The sequence below is a fragment of the Leptodactylus fuscus genome, chromosome 4 (assembly GCF_031893055.1).
Source record: "Leptodactylus fuscus isolate aLepFus1 chromosome 4, aLepFus1.hap2, whole genome shotgun sequence".
Lineage (NCBI taxonomy): Eukaryota > Metazoa > Chordata > Amphibia > Anura > Leptodactylidae > Leptodactylus > Leptodactylus fuscus.
Window position 1 is genome coordinate 111702486 of NC_134268.1, and position 26625 is coordinate 111729110.

General features: G+C 38.4%; 1 protein-coding gene across 4 annotated transcripts in view; it reads left to right on the forward strand.

Moving 5' to 3' along the window:
• LOC142200509 (cadherin-10-like) overlaps nt 1-26625 on the forward strand; it is a 329196-nt gene that overhangs the window by 202513 nt on the left and 100058 nt on the right. For all 4 annotated transcript variants that reach the window (XM_075270932.1, XM_075270929.1, XM_075270930.1 and 1 more), the window contains exon 3: nt 16299-16590. In XM_075270932.1, the coding sequence (XP_075127033.1) occupies nt 16299-16590 (292 nt within the window). The remainder of the gene's footprint in view (nt 1-16298; nt 16591-26625) is intronic.

The following is a 26625-nucleotide window of genomic DNA, read 5'->3' on the forward strand; positions in this document are numbered from 1 at the left end:
TTCAATTCTTTATTGATAGGCACGTCCTTTACTTGAGATTTATTACTACAAGAGGTTCCACAGAGTTTCATTTTATCCCCTTCGATGATGGAAATACATAGTTTTATTGCTATTATGCCTCCTTTCTACTATTTTATGTATTTTGTACTATAAACTTTTTTCCTATTATTTACTTTATACAAATGGCTAAAAAAAGGTATAACAATATTAAAGGAATATATCAACAATCATAATACTACTTCTATTACTACTAATATAATAACTCATTATTTGCATTATTTCCATGTGTTTGTAACATAGTATGCAATGTTTAAAATAGAAGGGTTTATCATTGTAAAGTGAACATCTTCCACATGACTAAACTTAGAAACAATTTGGCAATATTTCTTGTTGAAAGAGAGAGAGCACTGGGAACAAATAGAAAATGTAGTACTAAATGAAACACAGCTTAGTACTAGGCAAGTTCGTAAAAGCAAAATAAAATATGTCTCTCTAGAGAGACTGCACGTAGCTGACAGCTGGTGGAAAATGCTGAAAGTATCCAAAAATGACTCTATGGTTTTATATATTGCATCATGACAAGAGGAAAGGTTGAATAAGGTTATAATGAATGAAGCAAAATTCATGGAATACAGATCAGTATGAAATAGTAAAATCATGCGGTACAGGTAGATAGATTGAAAAATATTTAAAAATATTTAAAGAAGTATAGATGTGTTCACACTCAATAGAGCTCCAATCTAGGTATAGACTTCAATTTGTTATGAAACCAATACAGCACAATATTATTAGAGATGAGTGAATTTTAAAAAAAATTTGATTCGGCCGGTTCGCTGAATTTTCTGAAAAGATTTGTTCCAAATTCATTTGTGGTGAATTGCATTAAAAAACAGCTATTTCCTGGATGCAAAAAGCCTGTATAGTGGTGTAGGTACTAAGGACACTGCATTACCTGATAGTTTAAACATTTCCATAGCAATATGGCCTAGCATGAAGTATCCAGCCTTGGTGTCTAGTGAGACGCCATGAGGTAGCATGGCATCCTGTAGCTACTAAGGACACCCCCTACCCAATAGTTTACATGTTACCATAGCGATGGGACCTAGTGTGAAGTATTCAGCATTGGTGTGTCGCTAGATACCCCACAGTAGCATATTTCACAAAGGTATCAAGTTCGCTATCCCCTACAGCTCAGCCCCACATGGCCACAGCTTCCTAAATCCAACAAACCTGTACCAAAATTTGCCATCCCCTATAGTAATAAAGATCTAAATCCCCCCACTACCCTCAAGTTCTCCATGCACCCCAAAACTCTTCCCCACAGTTTAATTTGTACCCCACAGTCCACTGTGCACCCCACATCTCTCCCTCCCACCGTCCATTCCACAGTCCACCATGCACCCCCACATGTCTTTCCCCCACACTACACTCTACACCCCCCCTGAAGTACATCACATACCTGACATCTCTCCACGTTTCTCCACTCCACTGGATACAATGGACTTTCTTACAAGAATACATGCCTTCCCAGTCACATCACTAAAGTATGTCATGCAACTTTCTGCCGTCAGAAGGTTCTTACCGAGTATAGTATTTAGCTTTTACTTCAATGCCATATGTGCAGCCAATGAAAGAAGGCTGGCTGTGATCCCATGTTTCCAGAGTTCAGTGCCCCATTTCCTAACATGTGCAGCAAGCCATTTTAGGAAAAAATGTGATTCATTACCTTGAAGCCTGAGGAAATCCGGATTTGTTGCAAATCAAATATTTCCTGAAATTTGGATTGAATTCCACTTCATCAGCTTTGATTCGCTCATCTCTAAATATTATAATATGCTGCCAAAAGTCCAAAAATGTTGCAATCACCCTCTGTTAGTAGGTGGTTACACATAGATAAGGATAACATATTTAGCATATCACTCTACGACAACATGTCCACAAACTTTGAAATACACATATCTAACTATGTCTTACCCAGGGGACAGGTAAGGGAAGACATATCTATTCCTATCTGCGTAACATGTAATGAATCTAAAAGTACTCAGCTTTATTGGTATGCATTATACCAAACTCGCTACAGAATCAAAAACAATGTCCTGTCCTGACCCTGTTGAAATAATACTTACTTTTGCTACATCAAATCTTTCTGCAGTTATTATAGCAAATGGCAAATCTGACATGAATCAGCATTAAAAATTACTGGAGTGCTTAAGTGGATTGTGCTGCCATCGGGCACCATCTCTGGCAGCAATACAGATAATATCTGTAATTGTCATATCTATTATCAATTGCTGGCAGAGATGCTGCCTGATGGCAGCACGATCCACTTAACCAACTCTTATCAATTTAATAAACACTTTGACAGTGCAAACCTTGATCATTTATGTACTAAAAGAAAGACAATACTGCTATATGAATAATTCACCATTGTTAGTGAAGTAACCTACTCCTATTGGCACCACCAGTGCTGTTTTTTTTTTTTTTTTTTTTTTTTACTAAGGCCTTGCTTGTGGCATATATATGAACCGTAATGCATAATAGTTTCAGGTATAAATTTTAATGAATTTGGCCATACCCCTTCCATTAAACCCCAACAACTTTTTGATGACAGAAAATTGGTGTAAGAGTAATGATGAATTCCCCTATCTAGAATCGCACTTGATTGTAGAATACATTATTTTTTTCTGACTCATTATTATGTCAAGTACCACCGTTCTGTCTATCTATTTATCTATGAATGTATTTATTTAGGGTTCGGGGGATATTGTCACTCCTTAGGGAGAGACCACCATTTAGGTGTGTGGAGACTTGTTAAGCCTTTAGCACTCCACTTTGCAAGGAACTATGGGAAGAATATGCAAATCTGCCTTCCATGATGTAATTAGGAAGACAGTTGCTGTCTCAGTGTTGCAAACCAATAGAGGGCGCTCACTGGAATGTGCAAGCCTGTCTTAAGACAGGATTCCAGTGAAATAACCCAATAATGGCTGCTCCCTTTAGCCTCATGCCCGACCTTCCAAGAGGCCTTTGTTTAGCAATGACGCTGGGATTATTACCAGGTATAGTCTCTCAATCGAGGACAGCTGTTTCGATCTGGTTGGATCTCTTCAGCCCGATGTAGAGAGGACTATAACCTGGTAGAGGTGAGAGGCTTAGACAGGGTTCGGGGGATATTGTCACTCCTTAGGAAGATTCTATTGGTTTGCAACACTGAAGCAGCAACTGTCTTCCTAATTACATCATGGAAGGCAGATTTGCATATTCTTCCCATAGTGTATTTATTTATTAAGTTTTTATCATGTTTTTTTTTCTTTATCTAGAGCTTGCTGAGACAAGCATACCTCCCTTATTTGATGTCTATGATGTGACTTTTTATTATGATAATTACCACCATTCTGACTATTTACTTATCTATATATGTATGTATATATTTATTTGTTTATCAACTATTTTTTATCATATTTTGTATATTGACTCTAATTTTATTATTTGTATGTTACTGTTAATTTTAGTGGGCTGAAGAAGACACCCGCTCGGTGTTGAAACACATAGCTGTTATGCAGTTGTTTATGTCCTTGAAGCAATAAACAGAGCCAATTTATCTTAACCATCTACATTGTTTATTTTTATGTTTATTACGGATGTTGCTGCACTCTATCATTTCCCAGTTTTTCTACTTTTCTTTTATATTTTGCACCACCACCCACTGTGTGGGATGGTGTCCGAATAAGAGCTGCAATTGGCCAGGTGGGCTCCTGACCAGAGTCCATTATTTCCACCAGATGGGCTCACAATTTTAATATTTTTTTCAAAGCAGGAAAAGGGCAACAAAAGGGCAGAATTTCATCTCAGGTCATTAGACATTAACTGAGTACAACTCATGAGTTCAACATCGATAAGAAGAATGTTGTTAGATCTTGGTTTAAGAGATATAATTCTAAGAAAAAGCCAGATGTGACGTAGTACCATCAAAGTTCACAGTGGGCAAAATAGCACACTAGTGTTGGCAAACATATGTCAGTGACATGGCCAAGAAACAGCCCTGACCTGAACCTCACAGAAAACAATGTGGCACCTTTTCAAAAACACCTGGGCAACTTCCACCATTATATACATTGTATATTGTATTGTATCATAAATTGTCTGCACCCCACAACAGAACCACTAAGATCTCTAACTCCTGCCCAAAAATAGTGCTATAAACAGTAAATAGGTGGAAATATAAAGTTGTGTGTGTCAGAATATGGTGAGTTGAAGTTTTAATTTTTTTTTTAAAATAAAAATATACCTCTAATTATAGTAAAACACTTTTCATAACCGAATAGTGTATGTGAATATAAGAAACTTTGAAATATATTGTATTTAAGAAATCTGTTTCCACCACTTATTAGGCTGTTCTCCTCCTCCTTATCCTCATTCAGACTGTTTATTTGTATATAATTTTCCTACTCAGGAGATAATCTCCCTCCTAAGCTCATACACACAGGTCTATGGAGGTGGAGGCTGTTAATTTATTATTGCCTCATTATGTGTATGGCAGTCATGAAACACAGCATATCACCTCTCCAGACACATAATGCAATAACTTGACTACCTTTAAGAACCTGTTATTATCCATTTTGAATGGTTTTAGAGCTTAATATCAGAGCTTAATAAACACTGTATTCTTTAGGTACAATATTCCGGAGGCCAATACTCTTTATCTATGCAGAACCAAGTGCATATACAGTGTTTCAAATGTTTTACACAGTACATATAGTATTCTCAATCAGGTCAGCCTTATTCAGAAAAACACTAAAGCCCCATCCACTGCCTTTGTGACTGTATGAGAACATCCCAATATCGGCCTCATTGATCAGTTTGAAAACCTACTAAATGTAAATGCAGAGAATATACAAATGCAGTTTGCAAATATAATATCCGATAACATGCAAAAATATAGGGATATGGGGCAGTGGCAGAGAACAAAGGGATCCAGCAGTTGATATCCCTATGCCAAAACCTTATGTCTCCCAACTGTCAAAGTCAGGGGTGTGTTGGGAGCTTCCCCATATGCATTAGTTGGTCAGTCAATACACATCAAGTGTATAAGGACAACTTTAGATTTTATAAAACAAAGACAATGATGTCAGACACTTTCTACATTTATTATCAGAAAAAAAACATTATCATGCCTATTTGTTCTGAAAATTCTAGTTAAAAATTATACATAAAAGTAGATTTGTTATCAAGCTACTGTATATACTCGAGTATAAGCCGACCCTCATATAAACTGAGGCCACTAATTTTACCACAAAAAAACTTGGAAAACTTATTGACTCAAGTATAAGTCCAGGGGGGGGACCCACCATTGAAGATAAAAAGTCTGGTCATGTGTATTACAGCTTAGTAACTCCATGTGCCTCACAGTAATAGCAGGTAACCCCATCATGTCGCTCACATTAACCCCCTGTGTGCCTCACATAAGAGTTACTGATATGTGGGACACATGGAGGTAATAATTAGGTATCTTCATAATTAAGGTCCTTTATTAGTACCCTCATGTGTCTCACATATTAGTAACCTTTATATGGGGCACATAGGGGTTAATATGAGGGACAGGATGGGTTTAACTGTTATTAATATGAGGCACATGACGTTACTGAAACTAAATTAATAACCCCAAATGCCTGACTTTAATAGAAATTGTAACCCCCAGTATGTACCTGTGTGTTTTACTTTCACTTTGCTGTAGCTTCCTCTCCTCATTGCAGGGCAGCAGCAAGGGCCTCCCGTGCTTTCATCTCTCTCCACAGAGCACAAAGACATGCAAGGACCTGCATAAATTAAATGAAGAGGAAGGTCCTTTAGTGCTACAGTGCTAGAGAAGGAGGAGTGTCCTATATTATTACTGTAGCACTAAAGGACCTCCCCCTTTGTTTAATTTATGCAGGTCCTTGCAGGTCTCTGTACTCCGTGGACCATGACTCGAGTATAAGCCGAGGGGGGCTTTTTCAGCATAAAAACTGAAAAAGTCGGCTTATACTCGAGTATTTACAGTATTTAATACTCCTTTGAAGGATGCACAATTTACAAGGAACACTGGCCACAGAGAGGGAAGAGGCAAGAATTGACAACAAGAGCTATATAATATCATTCTCTACGTTCTCTATCCTGCTATAAAATTAATAATGAGTTAGTCAAGCCATATACATTTACTGCTGACCGAAAGCAATACATTTTGTTGGCACCTGCTGACTATCTCATATGTATGGAGGCCTTCTCTGCCCTATTCATAGATATATGCTGAAAGAAGGTTTAAACTTGTTGGATTTTAAAATGGTCAATGAATTTTAGTAATTGGAGTATTTTAGTAATTTTTTTTCAACCTTATGAGATTTAACAAAAAAAAAAAAAAAAAAAAAAGACTATTTTAGCACAAAACTTTCTTCAGCATATTAGTTGTATATATATATATATATATATATATATATATATATATATATATATTGTTTTTTACTTCAGAGATACCTTATTGGAAAAAAAAGACTATTTTTTATTAACTCCTTATGGAAAAACCATATTTACATAAAGAATACAGAAAATATTTTTTAAACTTTTGTTTTATAACTTTTTGAAAAAAAAAATAGATATAGTAATCATGGTCTTTCTCTTCATAAGTCTCCGAATATTTATTTTCATACATAAAAAAAATTAGAAATATAATAATAATGTATCAGTAGTCTTTTAAATATACCTGTTAACTTTGAGAAGCTTAACTGAGAAAAATATATTTAATGCATTTATCTTAGAAAAGACATCTCCTGTCCACACTATACAATAGCTCTTATCAAGAAGTCTATTAAAGAACACTGCAGGAAACCTTTAAAGTGTAGCTGCATGATTACAGGAGAAAATAGCTAGCACTGAGGATCAGCAGATAACTAGGTTGCATACAATATCATCACACTATAGGGGATACCATCAAAAACACAGGGACTTCCAAAAGACTAACAGGATTCCCTATTATTTATTTTTCAGATCCCCATAATCTCCATAATCTCCACGTGTCCCTTGTGTATCAGTAATTGTTATATCTAAATGATTAAACAGTTACTTAAACATTTTCTGTACATGAACATATCTGTAACAATGAATAATTGAAAAAAATGTTTTCAAAATATACAGGTTTAGTCTATTTTTTTCTTTAAACACCATTCTATCCTAAAAGCAGACATAGGCTGTCACACCAGGAACTCAGTCATTCCCACAGGGGGTCCCCAAACCAAGATTGTATTGTTCTTCTATAGTCACCAACTGCCTCACATTGGTTTCCTGACACTGTTCAGCATCAGGACATACTGTGCTACAGCATATACCGTACAATATCCTGATGTCGCCTAACAACAGGATTCAGTTTTTTCACAGCACCTTGTGCAGAAGAGGCCTGGAGTACAGTACAAGGGATGGTCACTTTAAGAACACCAATGGTTCTGTGTTTTGCATTTTGTTTTCTTCTAGTCTGAGTACTTATTTATTCTGGGGACTCATTAGGGGTCTAATTTATTTAGGAGTCTGATCTGAGTTCTATATCATTTTGGAGTCTGGTCTGAGGTCTAGATCATTTTGGAGTCTGGCCTGAGATCTAGATCATTTTGGAGTCTGTCTACCCTGTTGTCACCTTTCAGAATAGCCTTCTCTTCCATCATACTTTCTTCTCCTCTTCCCCTAGACTACCTACTATTCTATATATTTCCAGTATACAGTATAATACTGTGTACTGTAGCTTTTACATAATTGCATATATGCAGTGATTTTTTTCTCTCTTTCTTTCTAATGCCATCTATTGGTCAATTAGTTAGTTAAGGAATGCTACTTTTGTATGTAGCCTAGAATGGTGCCAAAAATACTGTATACTCCAGACAACAAAAAAATAAGCCTTCATTCAGCAAGGTTAATAAAAACTAAAACAGATTGTAGCTAGAGATTGACGAACTTCACAAGACTCATTTTATGAATATTCACAAGGTTTACCAGACAATTTAATTTTGCACCAAACTTGTTTAATAATGAACATAATTGCTCAACTTCCTTCACCTTTCTAGTCTTCTTAAGAGGTCTAGTGCACATTCCCTGGCATTATTAGTCCTTTCTAGGCCTTTTATGGCCTTTTCTATAATGTCACCAGCCCTGGGGTACTGGTGAGACTCAATCACAGGCCTCAGGGGTCACCCGAGCCCTATGACATCAAAGAAGAGCACAGAAGAGGACCAGAAGTGACAGAATCTGAGTCAGTAGTTGTGAGGAAGCCTTGAAGAGATAAGGGAAGGTAAGTATCTGTATTTATTATTTTACTGCACCTCACGTGGGCCTCAACTTAATATACACAGGCCCATCCTATGATTTCTTGAAGATTTGTAATGATCCTTGCTCATTACGAAATGGTGCTTGGAAAGTAATGATAAAAAAAAAAAATAAAAACAAAAAACAAAAATGTTCTTGTTACTTAACGTCCAAACAGACACGGCCCTTATGAGATTAAATGTAATATGCCTATAAATTGAAGTCCTTAGTAATGTATTTGCAAACTAGACATTTACTTTACGTCCAGTAATTTGAATATTATTTTTAGAAGTTAGGATAACCAATTGCTGGATCATGTACTTTATATATACATTAAAGATGTGTGGAAAACAGTGGGTGCTAATTAGCTTGAATTTACCTTAAAGTTCATTACACTAATGTATGTAGGTCATTCTCTAATGAGAAGCCGGTTACTTTGTAATTTACTTGTTTTAATCACTGATCTTGTGTAAAAAACAAAACAAAACAAAAAAACGTAACTATATAAGAACAGCGAACGCTATGATTCTGTGAAAACAAAGTAATGCCTCGCTAAATAAAAAGAAAACTTCACATATATGTCACAAAGTGCACTCATGATTTACAGTGTTATACATAAACAATGTGTATAAAACATCATTAATCTTTTCTGCATGTATTATGGATAGATTTTCAAAGACTTTTTAACATGTATTTAGGTGTTGTACATGTTATTTGTTACTATATTTGTAATTGAAACATTATAATCATTTTTTGTATGAAAAAATAAGAACATTTAATAAAAAATTATAAAAATTTCCTATGAACTGAAGATTAAGCTAGTAAAATAGGGCATACCAATCCTTTATACACATCATGGGATAGCCTGGTTACTTTTAGGAACCCGTTATTATGTATTCTGAATAATTTGAGAGCGTAATAAATAGTCCTTATTTTAGGTACAGTGCCCACCGGAAAAATATATTCTGCAGCCCCAGATTTGTTATTTTTTCAGAACAAGTCCATTTCTACTTCTACAAATATTTTACCTGGTAGGTACAGTATTCTCAATAAAGTCATATAGGTTAATTGTGGGTATAAAAACAGACTCTAATAGCAATTACAAGGATCAGATGATTCGTGGACTTTCCGGGTGGTCAGTATGACTCTTAGTCTCCTATTACAAATGTTTTTCATCATTGACATGCTGTGAAAATATATTTGACCCTTTGTAAATTAGTGTATATTGCTACGAACTGCTGTTTCCTCATCTCCTTCAATTTGGTAAAGTAGTTAATAGGCAAATATCTCACAACTGCGGCTATCAATGTGTCACATGATCACTGATGTGAGCTCTGACTTGCTGATATTCACTTGATTGGATGGATTGCTCTCTTTCAAGACAACTAGTTTTCTTGTAATTTTCTGATGGTTATTAGAGATGAGCGAACACTAAAATGTTCGAGGTTCGAAATTCGATTCGAACAGCCGCTCACTGTTCGAGTGTTCGAATGGGTTTCGAACCCCATTATAGTCTATGGGGAACATAAACTCGTTAAGGGGGAAACCCAAATTCGTGTCTGGAGGGTCACCAAGTCCACTATGACACCCCAGGAAATGATACCAACACCCTGGAATGACACTGGGACAGCAGGGGAAGCATGTCTGGGGGCATAAAAGTCACTTTATTTCATGGAAATCCCTGTCAGTTTGCGATTTTCGCAAGCTAACTTTTCCCCATAGAAATGCATTGGCCAGTGCTGATTGGCCAGAGTACGGAACTCGACCAATCAGCGCTGGCTCTGCTGGAGGAGGCGGAGTCTAAGATAGCTCCACACCAGTCTCCATTCAGGTCCGACCTTAGACTCCGCCTCCTCCGGCAGAGCCAGCGCTGATTGGCCGAAGGCTGGCCAATGCATTCCTATGCGAATGCAGACTTAGCAGTGCTGAGTCAGTTTTGCTCAACTACACATCTGATGCACACTCGGCACTGCTACATCAGATGTAGCAATCTGATGTAGCAGAGCCGAGGGTGCACTAGAACCCCTGTGCAAACTCAGTTCACGCTAATAGAATGCATTGGCCAGCGCTGATTGGCCAATGCATTCTATTAGCCCGATGAAGTAGAGCTGAATGTGTGTGCTTAGCACACACATTCAGCTCTACTTCATCAGGCTAATAGAATACATTGGCCAATCAGCGCTGGCCAATGCATTCTATTAGCTTGATGAAGCAGAGTGTGCACAAGGGTTCAAGCGCACCCTCGGCTCTGATGTAGCAGAGCTGAGGGTGCACAAGGGTTCAAGTGCACCCTCGGCTCTCCTACATCAGAGCCGAGGGTGCGCTTGAACCCTTGTGCAGCCTCGGCTCTGCTACATCAGAGCCGAGGGTGCGCTTGAACCCTTGTGCACACTCTGCTTCATCAAGCTAATAGAATGCATTGGCCAGCGCTGATTGGCCAGAGTACGGAATTCGGCCAATCAGCGCTGGCCAATGCATCCCTATGGGAAAAAGTTTATCTCACAAAAATCACAATTACACACCCGATAGAGCCCCAAAAAGTTATTTTTAATAACATTCCCCCCTAAATAAAGGTTATCCCTAGCTATCCCTGCCTGTACAGCTATCCCTGTCTCATAGTCACAAAGTTCACATTCTCATATGACCCGGATTTGAAATCCACTATTCGTCTAAAATGGAGGTCACCTGATTTCGGCAGCCAATGACTTTTTCCAATTTTTTTCAATGCCCCCAGTGTCGTAGTTCCTGTCCCACCTCCCCTGCGCTGTTATTGGTGCAAAAAAGGCGCCAGGGAAGGTGGGAGGGGAATCGAATTTTGGCGCACTTTACCACGTGGTGTTCGATTCGATTCGAACATGGCGAACACCCTGATATCCGATCGAACATGTGTTCGATAGAACACTGTTCGCTCATCTCTAATGGTTATAGCTACCGTATGTGTCATTTCCTGGAAATTGTCTGCATACTTCCAATTCCTTGTTGAGTATTGATTAATTCTAGTGAATTGATCTAGTTCCACCTCTGCCTTATTTTAATGTTTGTTTTCAGTTACTTGTATTAACCTTGTTCTTGTCTCATTGATTCTATTCACTTTAGTTTTTCTTAGTTTGGTTGTAGTTCTGGTTCTCCTGCTGAAGAACATAGATGAATATCTATCTATGGGTCCATTCACACGGAGTAATGTGCCACTTGACCTAGCATGTATACAGCGTGTGAAATTTTCAGCGTATACATGTCACGTGGCACATTACTCCGTGTGAATGGACCCTATAATTTATTCCTTGTGCTTGTTCTAAAATTCTAACTGTTATTGGCTACCACAAATATTTTTCTTGATTTCTTTTAGTGTTTCTTAAAGCCAGAAAGTTGCCATATGAAATGCCTTTAGTTTTTTTTCCATGTGATCTGCTTTTTTTCTACACAATTAAACAACTGAAGGAACATCCTCAGGGACTGGCGATTCCATAATTTTTGCCAGAGGTTCTATATCGATGTGGTATTTGTTCACATAAAGGGATGTCGGGCAGTCCTGTTTCTCTTCTGGCTGTTAATCTCATACAATAAAATATTCCATTCATTTTGTATCTTAAAATTTTCTTTAATTTTTGTATATTATCACTCCATTAATGCTATGCTGATGCAGCATTTTCGCCAAAGGGTTGGAGGGCAGGACAGTCTAGACTCTTTTCTGGCTCCCAAGTGTAATTCTCATCATGGAAGATATTCTAGATATTTTCAGCTGGCCGGCCAGGCATTGACAGTGCACTAGAAATGGTCCTTAACATTCTGAAAACTGTCACTCCACCAATGCTATGTTGCTGTGGCATTTGCTCCCATAAATAGATGATGGACAGGACAGTCCAGGTTCTCTTCTAGCTCCCATGCAATGTTCTCATGATCAGAGAATGCTTTCCATTTCAGAAGATATTGCTGCTTTTTAGCTGGTTGTCCAGACACACTGTGCCACAATTTTTTCTTGTCACTACTCTTACTCCAAAGATTTGTTTCTCTGGCATGTGTTCCCATACAGGGATAATTTTTGGCAACTTGCTTTAAAAAGTCAGTTATGTTCACAAATCAGGCATGTTCACGTTCTGCCACAAATTATTCTTCTAATTCTGCAGCTGTAATTTGCCAGTGTCACAAAAAAACAAAAAACACCAATGCATCCTCCAATACCAATACCAGGTTGCTTCAGCATTTTACTCCTATAAAGAGATAATTTTAGCAGCTTCTTCATTTTTCAACCAGTGACACTATAACAATTTTTCTTAAAAATATCCATGTTTCATTTACTAATCCCCAAAATGGGCTAATTCTTGTATAAACCATTGCTTTTTCCAATATAATCACTATGTGTATATGAAAAAAAAAAAATCACAGGAAAGCATCTTCCACAAAACAGAATAATTTTTGAAGCCTTTTAAATTTTAAAAAGTGTAAAGGAAAGTGGTAATATAGTGTTTTTAAACTAGTAGTTTCTATCCACTTCCTACCATTCATTGTCTCATAGACATACAGTCCTATGAAAAAGTTTGGGCACCCCTATTAATCTTAATCATTTTTAGTTCTAAATATTTTGGTGTTTGCAACAGCCATTTCAGTTTGATATATCTAATAACTGATGGACACAGTAATATTTCAGGATTGAAATGAGGTTTATTGTACTAACAGAAAATGTGCAATATGCATTAAACCAAAATTTGACCGGTGCAAAAGTATGGGCACCTCAACAGAAAAGTGACATTAATATTTAGTAGATCCTGCTTTTGCAAAGATAACAGTCTCTAGTCACTTCCTGTAGCTTTTAATCAGTTCCTGGATCCTGGATGAAGGTATTTTGGACCATTCCTCTTTACAGAACAATTCAAGTTCAGTTAAGTTTGATGGTCGCCGAGCATGGACAGCCCAAATCATCCCACAGATGTTCAATGATATTCAGGTCTGGGGACTGGGATGGCCATTCCAGAACATTGTAATTGTTCCTCTGCATGAATGCCTGAGTCGACTTGGAGTGGTGTTTTGGATCATTGTGTTGCTGAAATATCCATCCCCGGCGTAACTTCAACTTCGTCACTGATTCTTGAACGTTATTCTCAAGAATCTGCTGATACTGAGTGGAATCCATGTGACCCTCAACTTTAACAAGATTCCCGGTGCCGGCATTGACCACACAGCCCCAAAGCATGATGGAACCTCCACCAAATTTTACAGTGGGTAGCAAGTGTTTTTCTTGGAATGCTGTTTTTTTTGGACGCCATGCATAACGCCTTTTTGTATGACCAAACAACTCAATCTTTGTTTCATCAGTCCACAGGACCTTCTTCCAAAATGAAGCTGGCTTGTCCAAATGTGATTTTGCATACCTCAGGTGACTCTGTTTGTGGCATGCTTGCAGAAACGGCTTCTTTCGCATCACTCTCCCATACAGCTTCCCCTTGTGCAAAGTGCGCTGTATTGTTGACCGATGCACAGTGACACCATCTGCAGCAAGATGATGCTGCAGCTCTTTGTAGGTGGTCGGTGGATTGTCCTTGACTCTTCTCACCATTCTTCTCTGCCTTTCTGATATTTTTATTTGCTTGCCACTTCTGGGCTTAACAAGAACTGTCCCTGTGGTCTTCCATTTCCTTACTATGTTCCTCACAATGGAAACTGACAAGTTAAATCTCTGAGACAACTTTTTGTATCCTTCCCCTGAACAACTATGTTGAACAATCTTTGTTTTCAGATCATTTGAGAGCGGGCTGTCCATACTCAGCGACCATCAAACTGAACTGAACTTGAATTGTTTTGTAAAGAGGAGTGATCCAAAATCCCTTCATCCAGGATCCAGGAACTGATTAAAAACTACAGGAAGTGACTAGAGGCTGTTATCTTTGCAAAAGGAGGATCTACTAAATATTAATGTCACTTTTCTGTTGAGGTGCCCAGACTTTTGCACCGGTCATATTTTGGTTTAATGCATATTGCACATTTTCTGTTAGTACAATAAACCTCATTTCAATCCTGAAATATTACTGTATCCATCAGTTATTAGATATATCAAACTGAAATGGCTGTTGCAAACACCAAAATATTTAGAACTAAAAATGATTAAGATTAATAGGGGTGCCCAAACTTTTTCATAGGACTGTACATATCACTTTCACTTGAACATACCTTCAGCTGCATTTACCTTAGGGTACATTCACATATAGGAATTCATGGCAGATTCAACCCAGAATCTGCCTCATATTATTTTCAATGGGAGACCAAGATCACAGCAGGACGCTGAAAAAAATAAGTGTCCTGTCTGATTTTGCCATAAATCAGCAGCTGAATCAGCCTTTGATTCCACGGTTCGAGACCCCCTGCTAATTAGGCCACATTGAGGCCCCTTTCTGCACCGGGCCCAGTAATGGTCGCCAGAGCGTCCCATGGATTATTATGCCACTGTTTCTATAGCAAGTTATGACCTATTCATAGAATAAGCAATGACTTGCTGATTAAGGGTCTCCGACCACTAGGGTCCCCACTTATTCTGATCTCATTATCCCTGCCTGAAAATATTGGGAAGTAATACATGCACATTGTAACTGCATTTATTCTCTATCGGACTATTGGAAATTCTTGAGTTCAGCTACCTAGGGTAGCCCCATAAAAAATGAGAGGAGCAGCAATATTCTCAAGATCATTGGGGTTCAGGTAGTTTAGCACACATCATGCTGCAAATTATAACAAATGATATAAATAAATCAAAGGACCGAGATCTGGACACGTCTAGCCAGAGAACTAGCATGGGAAGAAAACGCGTAGGAAGAAAATATACTAATAATGGTGTAACTACATATGCATCAAAGTAAATAGCAATTTGGACTGTTTGAATACAAAAGGCAGGGTTCTGGCACTGACTCCAGCTTCTGCGGATATCATTATACAGACTGAGTAGTTACCAGCAGTCAGTGGAATATGATGACTGTATTACGCCTATTACCAGTAATGATTATAGGAGAGATTCAGTTGTAACTAGACAGTATCAGTGAGATAATGGAAAGTTATTACCCCCATGCTGCGATTGTCACTCCTCTCTGGGTTAGATGCTGATACAGTGTGGGCAGTGTGATAACTAACATTATTGTAGCTAATAGTAATTACATGTAGCAGGTTAATAGTATTGGCTTATCCACCTTTTAATATCCCCATATGTAACTGATATGTTCATAGTGTGAACAGTATTTGAATGTCTTGTGCTGCCTCTGTAAGAATTGTTAGAGTTACAATTACGTACTGTCCGCAACAGCAATGTGCCGACTATGTATGTATACAATGGTTTAAAAACCTTAATAAAACATAATTTGAAACAGTACATGATTGTCCAATATTGATAATTAGTGGCTGCTTCAGTTGATTGGCAATATCCCACAGTGTGAATAGTGTTATAAATACTTCACACCATTGTGGACATGACCAACTAGCAGTTTCAGCATGGCTGATGGAGGATTATATGTAGATCCTAATAGGCATGACATACCTACACTTCTTCTTTACTGCAGACTCTGTAAGTTTGCTGTGATCTGCCGGTTGCTATTATTACCATACATAGGGCAAAATACTCTTTAGGTACCCACATGCTGTAAATACTATTTGTGTGACTAGTTTGTTACGAGCCAGTATTGGCTTGGGCAGGCCATTGATTAGTGGAATGTTAATATATATTGATAGTTATTTATATTTTGAGCCTCTTTGATCAATAATAAGGACAAATACCCTATTTTTGTGAGTCTTTTATGAACTCTTCATAGGATTCTTTAGAAAGTGATTTTTTTTTCGCTGCTTTAAATCTGATATCTGGGAAAGAGATCCCAGCATGTATTATATTATGGTGGTAGTTACGATGGTTATCTAAGATATATGTGCCTTAGCTAATGTCCTCACATATATACTCGTGCATTCATTCATATTATCATCTTTTTCTTTTTTTTTTTTTCCTTTAGCTCCATTCAGATCAAGATAAATCGGGAAATCTGAAATATGTCCTCACAGGAGAAGGAGCTGGGACGCTTTTTATCATTGATGAGAACACAGGTGACATTCATGCCACACGACGAATTGACAGAGAAGAAAAAGCCTTTTACACCTTGAGTGCCAAAGCAGTGAATGAAAAGACAGGGGAAGTTGTGGAACCCGAGTCTCAGTTTGTCATAAAGATACATGACATTAATGATAATGAGCCCACTTTTCTAGAACACATTTATACTGCCAGTGTCCCTGAAATGTCTGATGTTGGTAAGAAACATATTTGTCTCTCAGCTTGCATCCTGAATATCTGTGGCTGCTGCATTCTTAAATCACAAAACTTTTGCTTAAGAATGAAAATAAATCATATTTAACCAAGGTCCATGAAAGTAAATAAAATTGATATTTTCTCCAAGAATCACAGATAAAAATACACCAGTTTATTGCCTCATAACTTATGTTTTTGAACAGTAATTTTATACAGGTTTCTAAATCCTGAGTCTGAGTTAAATATGAAAGTAATGAAGTTCGATATCTTTAAAACATTATTGAGTATATTTCTTTGCAGCTACACATGAAGAAGTGGTTACTTAGTTTTGGCAATCAATGTTAAGATGGTACAGGAATCAAAATGACATTTCACTACCTAAATCAATCTACTCTGTTATTTTCCAGTAATCTAAATACAGATAGATCTTGGGTGCACAAAGTTTTATATTTGAAGGCTTCATTATTGGATTTTAAGACTCAATTTGATCACTTTAAAATGTTGGAATACAGAGGAAGATTTAATAGTGGTGTCTAAAATGGAAACCGGGAATTAGAATGAATTTTAATTAACATAGAAATAGACCAGAAGGTCCTAATTTATAACAGAGTTCATACTTTCATACTGGATTGTACATTTGGTGATTTCTTAGACACTTTTGTCTAACTCTGCATTGGCTTACTTTAGAGCAATTTTTAGCGCTCCCGTTCTGTGCCCCTGCTGAAGAGCTATCGGTGCCATTACCGTAGCTCTTTAGTGTCAGAAAGGCGTTTCTGGCAGTCTGTAAGGAACGCCCCATCCCCCCAGTAGCATCTATTGCGCTGTACTGTGAGAGGGGACGTACCTTACCGGCCAGTGATGATGCTGAGTGGTGTGGAATGCCAAACCATACTTGTCTATGGACGAATACTATCAGGAGTAGTGGAGGCATTCCTCACCGCTCAGTGATGTTAGGGACATTCCTAATAGACTGTCAGAAACTCCCTTCTGACACTGAAGAGCTATGGTAATGGCACTGATAGCTCTTCAGCAGGTGCCCAGAACGGGAAAGCCAAAATTCAGTGGACTGTTGGTTTTATAGTGGTGTATTACTCCGTATGTGCCCGAGGATGTGAAAGGTTCTCTTTAAGCTCTGTAATGCCAGAAGGGCAGTGTCAGTAGGGGGCAAGATTCAGAGCTCTAATCAGAGGCAGCTAGTGTCAGAGCTCAGGATCACACCCCTTGCCTGCCCCTGTCTGACACCACCCTTCTGACACTACAGATGCATATCAGTCACCAAAAATAACAACATTGATTGCCCAGATACCATGGGAGCTAGAGAAAAATTACCATTGTTCTAGAATCAGTGGAAAATCACTTTGAAGTAATGAGGTGGACTGGTTGGAGGTGATGAAAGATCATGTTTAAGCTCATTTATTGTACTTTAAGCTACACCATTTACGCTAAGCCACTGCCCTTGAATGAACTGTAAAATGTGTTGAAAATGCGTAGTAAATGTTGTTGCCAATTCTTAGAGTGCTGCCATATAATCCAATTTCTGTTAAAAAAAAATAAAAAAAAACCCATACTGCTAAATTTACATGACAGAAATTTAGCAGAATGTGTGCCCTGTGTGTAGGTATTGTCTGAATTTCCTGGAACAGGTTGCAGAGGTTTTGTAGCTTTTAGATTGGTAAGATATGAAAGCAAAAATGTTCAACATCTCTGAATCTACAATGTGATAGGAATGAAATCTAATAATAATGATAATTTTATATGATAGTAAGAATGATGAATGCTTCTCACATATGTGAGGGCAACAAAGATTATGTGGCCTTTAGCTTTTCAGGCAGAAGACAGAATCTCATCCATGTTAATGAAGCATAAAACTAGCAGCACTGATTTATGGATGACTTGGAAGATGCATTATTTGAGTGCGGAGGGAAAAACTTGGGATCAAATGAGTCCCATTAAACGTATGGTGGAGAGTTAACATTTGCCTATTGGGAGAGATTTATTAATACTGTATGAGTGGTGTGTTTGGATCTGCTGCTGTTTTGAAACCCTTTAACAGAAAGTTTAGGCCAATTTTATCCATATGTCACACATTCCATCTCTGAAGCCTAATTCACTTTTTTAGATATTGGGTAAAAGTGACCCTCAGGTTTCATGAATATTGATTTTGCCTTGAGTGGTATAAGTACAAATATCTATCCCTTTTTAAAATAGTCTTGTAAGAGTGACATTTTAGACCCACGTTCCAATTGCTGTTGGTAATTTTTTGAATTTCAGCCAGTTGAACCTTCAAACTCATTAAAGCTGATAATTAGTTTTAGTCTGCAGTTTAGATAAATGAATGTCAAGAAGTGAGTTCGACTTTCAACCAGGTAAGGTTTAAAGGCTTGGACAACATTTCCTATTTCTTTTTTTATGGTGCCAATACATATGAATTTAAAATGAAATGAGCTTTTTAAATGAATAAAAATCCCCAAATTTTTCTGTTTAAAATTCCTATCAGACATATACATTTCCATGGTAACAATTTAAAAGCAAACATGATGTAGTCTGTTGTTGCATTTATATTCCCTGTCTGTCTCCATATGACTTCTTGCTAATGCACATTTTGCAGGCTAACAAGAAGTAGAGCACATATAGAAGAAAGTATTATTTGCAGTTTGTGAAACATTCATTTTTTGTATGGTTTCTGGTGGTAACAATTCAGACCCCAAAGTCCAACTGGCCTTGCGGATAGTGTTTGTGCAGATGCTTGGGTGTTTGGGCCTATCTCTCAGATCTGTATAAGATTTAAGCAAGTACTTCTACTGAAAAGTCCATCTGGCCTTGCGGATAGTGCTTGTGAAGATGTTTGGGTGTCTGGAAGTATATCACAGCTCTGTATAAGATTTAAGCAGGTAGTTTTACTGCAAAGTCCATCTGTCCTTGTTGCTCGCTGGCGCTGATGAAGGCGTTTGGGTGTCTGGACCTTTCATTCATTTCTGTATAAGATTTAAGCAGTTAGCTCTTTTGCTCCCTGTTAGATCCTACTATTTTCTAATATTTCTTCCTGGAACTCTAACATAACAGACTCTTAGACCTATAATAGCCATTTATCAGTATGGAACAAACTCAGACACTTGTGGACCAGATAAAAGGAATTACCAAGCTAGCAGAGAGGATTCAATAGCAGGAGAAGTTTCTGTCACATATTCCATTAGCGTTGACTGTCCCCTTTGAAATCCAAAATAAATCTGACAGGTTTTCTGGAGATTGAAAATCTTTTGCCATCTTTCCTGAATGTTGTAGATTCTAATTTTGTCTCCAACCTTACCCTTCTGGAGATGCCCATTTGTGGGTTTTCATTATTATTTCTATTATGCAAGTAGACCCTCAAACATGGGCCTTTTCACGAATTGTTTTCATTGGAATTTTTTTTTTTTTTTTTGCTACACTGAGTTTACTCTATGATGAACCTCATTTTGCAGTTGTAATCCAAACTAAATTGTTTGCCCTTTGCGAACATTGCCCTCTAGTAAAAGATTATTGTTCTGAGTTCTGTAGGTTATCATTTCACTCTCAGTGGAATAATTCAGTTCTCTGTTGCCAGTTCTGTCAAGCCCTATCTGACACTATGAAAGACTGGGCGGGAAATTACCTGCAACCTCCATCTTTGGATGAGACCGTGACTCCTTTGCTTCTACTTGAGTCCAGTCCTGATTCACATATAGAACCTATGCAACTAGGATTCACTATGTTGTCTACTGACAGCAGAACCTATCAGAGATAAAAGGAACTAAGGAAGGGGATGGCAATTACAGGATTAATAACTGTACTAAGCATACAATTTCAGAAAGAATTCAGCTCCTAGGTGGTTCTTGGGAGAGTCACGTAGGCAACCAGGTATCTCCTCAATTGTCTAAAAAATCCTGGTCTTGGCTTGTTTCTGGATATTCATTTTTTTCCTGTCTCTTCTTCCACAAGACCTCTCAGAACTGAACCTTAACTTTATATTGGATATCCATTTTGTGTTCTGATTTTGCTTTTGATTTGACCTCCTGGTATCAACCATTTACCTGGACATATATTCTCCTGTTTCAGAACTGTCCTGTAAGTTAGTTGTTTTAGATTCAGTTAGGGGAATGTTTATTTCTAGTATAGCTTCTGATGGTGATAACTTGAACCCCAAATACAACAAAGTCCCTATGACATTGGTGCTGGCTGGCGCTGGTAAAGGCGTTTGGGTGTCTGGACCTCTCTCTCAGCTCTGTATAAGAGTTAAACAGCTATTTTTCATCCTGCTATTTTCTGATATTTGTTCATTGAATTCTAACATAACAGGTTAGCAGACCTATAATAGCGATTTTTATGAAATGATATTTAAATGGAAGAATAAATGTACTTTTTAACCATTTCCATTTTCTTCCTTTTTTTAAAATAGATACACTCAGAAATGATTATATCATATGCAATGAGTAAAAAGTTTATAAAAAAAATCTGTAATATAACAATTTATTTCTGCCAAATAAGCTGTTCTCAAAGCTGTTAACAAAGTTTACATGCGGCAATGGAAAAAAAACGACAAGCATTGTAATCCATCAAAAGTAAAACAATTCAGTTTAGTGTTTGCTTTGACAGACTAACTGCCTTTACTTTTCTCATCTCCTAACTTTCCAGCAATCCTATCTCTTTGACAATTTCACCTTCCTTCTCAGTCCAAAGTACAGATACCTATTACTGATCTCAGTGCTCATGACCTTGCCTCATCATTTACAGATAAATTACCAACTTCCATCAGATTCTAAGCAACTACTAGGAGCCATTTCTCAATCCTTACATGCTTCCTATTGTGTGGTCTTTGTGTTCAACCCTGTAACAGATGATGAAATCCCAGAACTTGCATTCCCAGTCCTATCATATTTTCTATTGATCCCACTTTTTCATATATTTTTCAATGTGTAGCTTTCAATTTCTCTCATTCATCAAAATGTTGTCTTCCTCTATTGAGCATGCACATATTACTTTATAAATTTATAAACCAAATATTGAATTATGCACCTAGGTATCCATCATTATCCTTCTAGTCTCCATTTTGCTAATGAAATCTTCAATGTTTGATATAGTCTAATCAACTATCCCTCAATGTAAACGTACAGATATAACATCTTGAGAATATAACGTATAACATCTTGAGAATCTTCACATAAACATAAGCTATCGCACTGTGATATGCTAGCTATCTTATCTGTGTCTATTTAATGACCTGGTAGAGGGTTTACAAAGCGGGTGTCCATATTTGCAGATGATACTAAACTTTGTAGGGTAATTAATAATGAGGAGGATAGTAGAATATTACAAGGGGATCTAAAGAAACTGGAAGCATGGGTGGAGACTTGGCAAATGAGGTTTAATGTTGACAAATGTAAAGTAATGCACTTTGGTCGACGTAATAAAATGTATGACTATGTACTTAATAGTAAATTACTGGGTAAGACTGCCAATGAAAAAGAATTAGGAATTTTGGTAGACAGCAAGCTTACCTTTAGAGACCAGTGTCAGGCAGCTGCTGCCAAGGCAAATAAAATTATGGGATGCATCAAAAGAGGTCTAGATTCTCATGACAAGGACATAGTTATGCCTCTATACAAATCACTGGTACGTCCACACTTAGAATATTGTGTATTGAGTATTTGGTCCCCGATATACAAGAAAGACATAAGTGAATTTGAAAAAGTGCAAAGACAGGAAACCAAAACGATTAGGGGAATGGGTGGACTGGAGTACAACAATAGATGATCAAACTTAGGGTTATTCAGTTTAGAGAAAAGACATCTACGGGGAGATCTAATAACAATGTACAAATACATGAAGGGACAATACAAAGAAATTTCTAAGGTTATAAGGATATTTTTACTCCTAGGCCAGTGACAGTGACAAGAGGACATCCTCTACATCTGGAGGAGAGAAGGCTTCACCAGAAGGGGATTCTTCACAGTAAGATCAGCGAGGCTCTGGAACTCGCTGTCCCAGGAAGTGGTGATGGTGGATTCATTAAACAAATTCAAAGAGGGCCTGGATGCCTTTCTTGAGGAGAAACATATAACAGGTTATGGACTCTAGATTTTAAGGACACTTTGATCCAGGGTTTTTACACTGTCTGCCAGATTTGGAGTTGGGAAGGAATTTTTTCCCCTGAAATAGGGAAATTGGCATGAGCCTCATGGGGTTTTTTGCCTTCCCTTGGATCAACACTGTAGGGATTGTAGGGTTATAGATTGGATTTGATCCAACCTCATCTACTATGTAACTATGTATGTAACTATGTGCGACTACCCAGTTCAACCTTGCTGGAGTTATCTCCTGGTGCTTCATCCTGACATAATCTGCCAGGCAAATATAGCTCTCATGCCATTCTTGGCACTTACAACCTCTGCTCTAGGGTGAGGTCAAAGTTTTTGGTTGCCCCCTATTAAATGCAATATAGGTGGCTGTAATTTAAAAATCTGAATATACAGGGAAGGAAATTTCTAATCTTCCAAACCAAGGGGACTTAAAGCTGTAAGGGAAGAGGAGGGAACAGGAGCAGGAGGGGGTGGGAGAAGATTCAGCATGTTTAAGCACTGACAAAGTCAGTAATCTCTATGAAGAAAGAGTACCAATTATCACAAATCCAAGTAGTATAATGACTAGGGGGACAAAAGGTCTCTTAGGCACCTGTACTGGATCCACATGTCCCAGGTTGCCAGATATCTGGTCCGGAAGTTAATTTCTCTGGGAAATATTTCCTTAACCCTACACTTTGCAGTCCACTGCTCAATTACATAAGGGTTTTGCAATCACCATTTTCACTGTGATAATGATCCACGTGGCAAAATCATGTTTCTTACGGAAGAAACTAGCTGTGGAAGAACTAGTTTGGAAGAGACGTTAAAATCTGGTTTGTACATCATGCATATCATATTCTTTGTTTGGTCCCAGAAAGAATTACATTTTGGGCATTTAACCCATATGGAGGTATTTTGAGCTTGGTGCTGATTAGAGATGAGCAAGTAGTATTTGATCGAGTAGGTATTCGATAGAATACTATGGTATTCTAAATACTTGTACTTGATTGAATACTACTCGCTATTCGCAGTAAAGATTTGATTCAGAACCAGTGTTGATTGGTCGAATATAGCATTCGGCCAATCAACGCTGGTTCTGCAGCAAGCTTGTCTTTGCTAGTCAGGAGAACTGGCAGCTTGCGTTATGCGGGAGCTAACGTTTTTTCATAGGAATGCAATGACCAGCGTTGATTGGCCAAATGCTATACAGTGTACAGCATTCAGCCAATCAACGCTGGTTTTGCCGGAGGCTTGTCTGTGAGGAGGTGGAGTCTAAGATCAGACCACAGCAGTCTTCAATGTGGTCCGATCTTAGACTCCGCCTCGTCACAGACGAGCCTCCGGCAGAACCAGCGTTGATTGGCTGAATGCTGTACACTGTCAGTCTATTTCTGTCCCTGGTTTCCCTGGTACTGCTCCCCCAGCAGGCCACACCGAAAAAGATGGCTGAAGCAACCACAGAGTCGAAAAAGGCCCTAAGAAGTGGCCCCTGGACTCTGATGGCCGTCAGCCTCCTGAGTAGGTAGAGTCTGCTGTGACCCTTTCTGTGCAGCGCCTCCAGTGATTTAGCCCAGTCTAGGTTATTATTGAGGAAGACACCCAGATACTTATAGGTCCTGATTATCTCAATGCATGTTCCTTGGATCTCCACCGGGGTCAGAGCACTTCTCCGTTTACTGAAGTCCACCACCAACTCCTTGGTCTTCTCAGCATTAATCCTGAGGTGATTCTGCTGGCACCATTCAACAAAGTCCCGGTTTAAGTCTCTGTATTCCCTATCGTCACCATCAGTGATAAGGCCTACTATTGCAGAGTCATTGGAGTACTTCTATAAGTAACAGCTGGATGAGTTGTGCCTAAAGTCAGCAGTGTACAGTGTGAAGAGAAATGGGTCAAGGACTGTACCTTGTGGTGCCCCGTACTACAGATCATTGTGTCAGACACACAGTCCCGGGCTCTCACATACTGAGGGCGGTTTTTCAGGTAGTCTAGGATCCAGTTGGACAGGTGGTGGTCCATTCCACCAATGTTCAGCTTCTCCCTCAGTAGCCCTGGCTGAATGGTGTTGAACACACTGGAGAAATCAAAGAACATTATTCTCACAGTGTTCCCGGGTTTCTCCAGGTGAGAGAGAGCTCTGTGAAGAAGGTGGCTGGTGGCGTCATCTACCCCAATGCCCGGCCAATAGGCAAACTGGATCGGGTCCAGAGCGGAGCTCACTAGGGGGCATAGGTGTGTCAGGACCAGTCTCTCTAGGACCTTTATCAGGTGGGATGTCAGTGCTACAGGTCGGTAGTCATTGTAGCCCATCGGGTTGGATTTCTTTGGTACTGGTACCACACAAGATGATTTCCACAGTTGAGGTACCATTCCCAGCTTTAGACTCATATTGTACATGTGCATAATAATACCACACAGCTGGTCTCTGCACACTTTAAGAACTCTTGCGCTTAAACCATCGGGTCCTCCGGCCTTGTCTTCTTTAATCCTCTTGATTTCCCTACACACTTGAGACTCCTTGAGGATCTGATAGTCAGTTGCAATTGACTGCAAGTCAGTGGGGGTTGTGTCTTGGTGTGTGAGCGGAGGTGGGTTGACTGACATGCTGGTGAAGGGAGAGTTGGTTTGGAGTCAAATCTATTGAAGAGTAGATTAAGCTCGTTAAGCCACTTCCTGTCATCTTCTATCTGGGGATCATCCTTTTGTTTATGTCCGGATCCTTGGAGACCCTACCTTCCCCCATCTGTAGTTCCATCTTCCGCCTGTAGTTGGCTTTCCCCTCTCTGATCAGTTGTCTGTTTTTGCACCTCCCCCAGGCCATTTTTGTCCCCAGACCTAAAGATTCTTTTTTACTGCTTGAGAAGGGCTTTAATCTCAGAGTTGATCCATGGTTTGTTATCGTGGACTTAAAACGTTAACATTTCATTGGATTGCATTTCTTTGATGTACGATTACAGACCTCAAGACTCTTTTTTTCTATACTGCACATACTGCCTGATTTCCTTAAATGTACATGTCTGGCTGAATGATGGTGATGCAGATAGCTGTAGCAACATTGGTGTTACTACATTATGGGATAGAACATGAGCGACCAGACCACACGAGATTATATGTGGCTTTTTAGTTGTTTTCATAAAAGTATTTTTTTCCATACTTGTAGTGGACAGTTTGATCGCCTATTTGTTACAACACAATCTGCAGAACTGGACAAGACAAAGTCCATCTAATGGATGAGCCAATTAGGCCAGTGATTGTGCACTTGAAAAAGGACAAGTTTATGTCCAAAATGTATTGTGCTTACCATTTCCAATAAAGAAGATTTCCTTTAACTGCTTGGGTGAGCGCTGTCATTTACCTGTCTACTGGGTTGGTCCATTTTCTGCTGGTAAAGTCCATCTCATTTCCTGGTAATAATTTGCTGACCTAGAAATTCATTGGCTGAGAGTTATAAGTCAGAGTAAGGTTATATTCCTGTGACCCACTGCAGGGATTGCCATTCTTCATACTGAGAATTGCCATCCTCAACATACCATCAAAGGAGATATTTTGAGAGAGATGAAAAAGGCTAGAATAGATTGTTCTTGTGAACCATCTTATCTTCAAGAGTCTAAGTGTATTTATTCCATATTATAGGATCATAGGTATCCACCTTGGAGTTTAACAGGAACTACTATATATACTTTACTAGTTCTTGGCAATGTAGGGATTTGTTACAAAACAAAACAGGGTTGTAAATATAGTAGCAGTATATGTCCTATCTTTGTAACTACCTATAGTAAGTTTTAGTTCACACAAATATGATCAATTATTAATAAATGCTTACCTATGCTTTCACAAGATGAGTACTTGTGGAGGATTCTGCAGACTGACTGCAGGTATTCCTTTTGCAGATCCCCAATTTTGGGAATTATATTGTGTTGCATTGTTCTACTAAGTCTAGATGGCTTGCCAGTAAAGTCT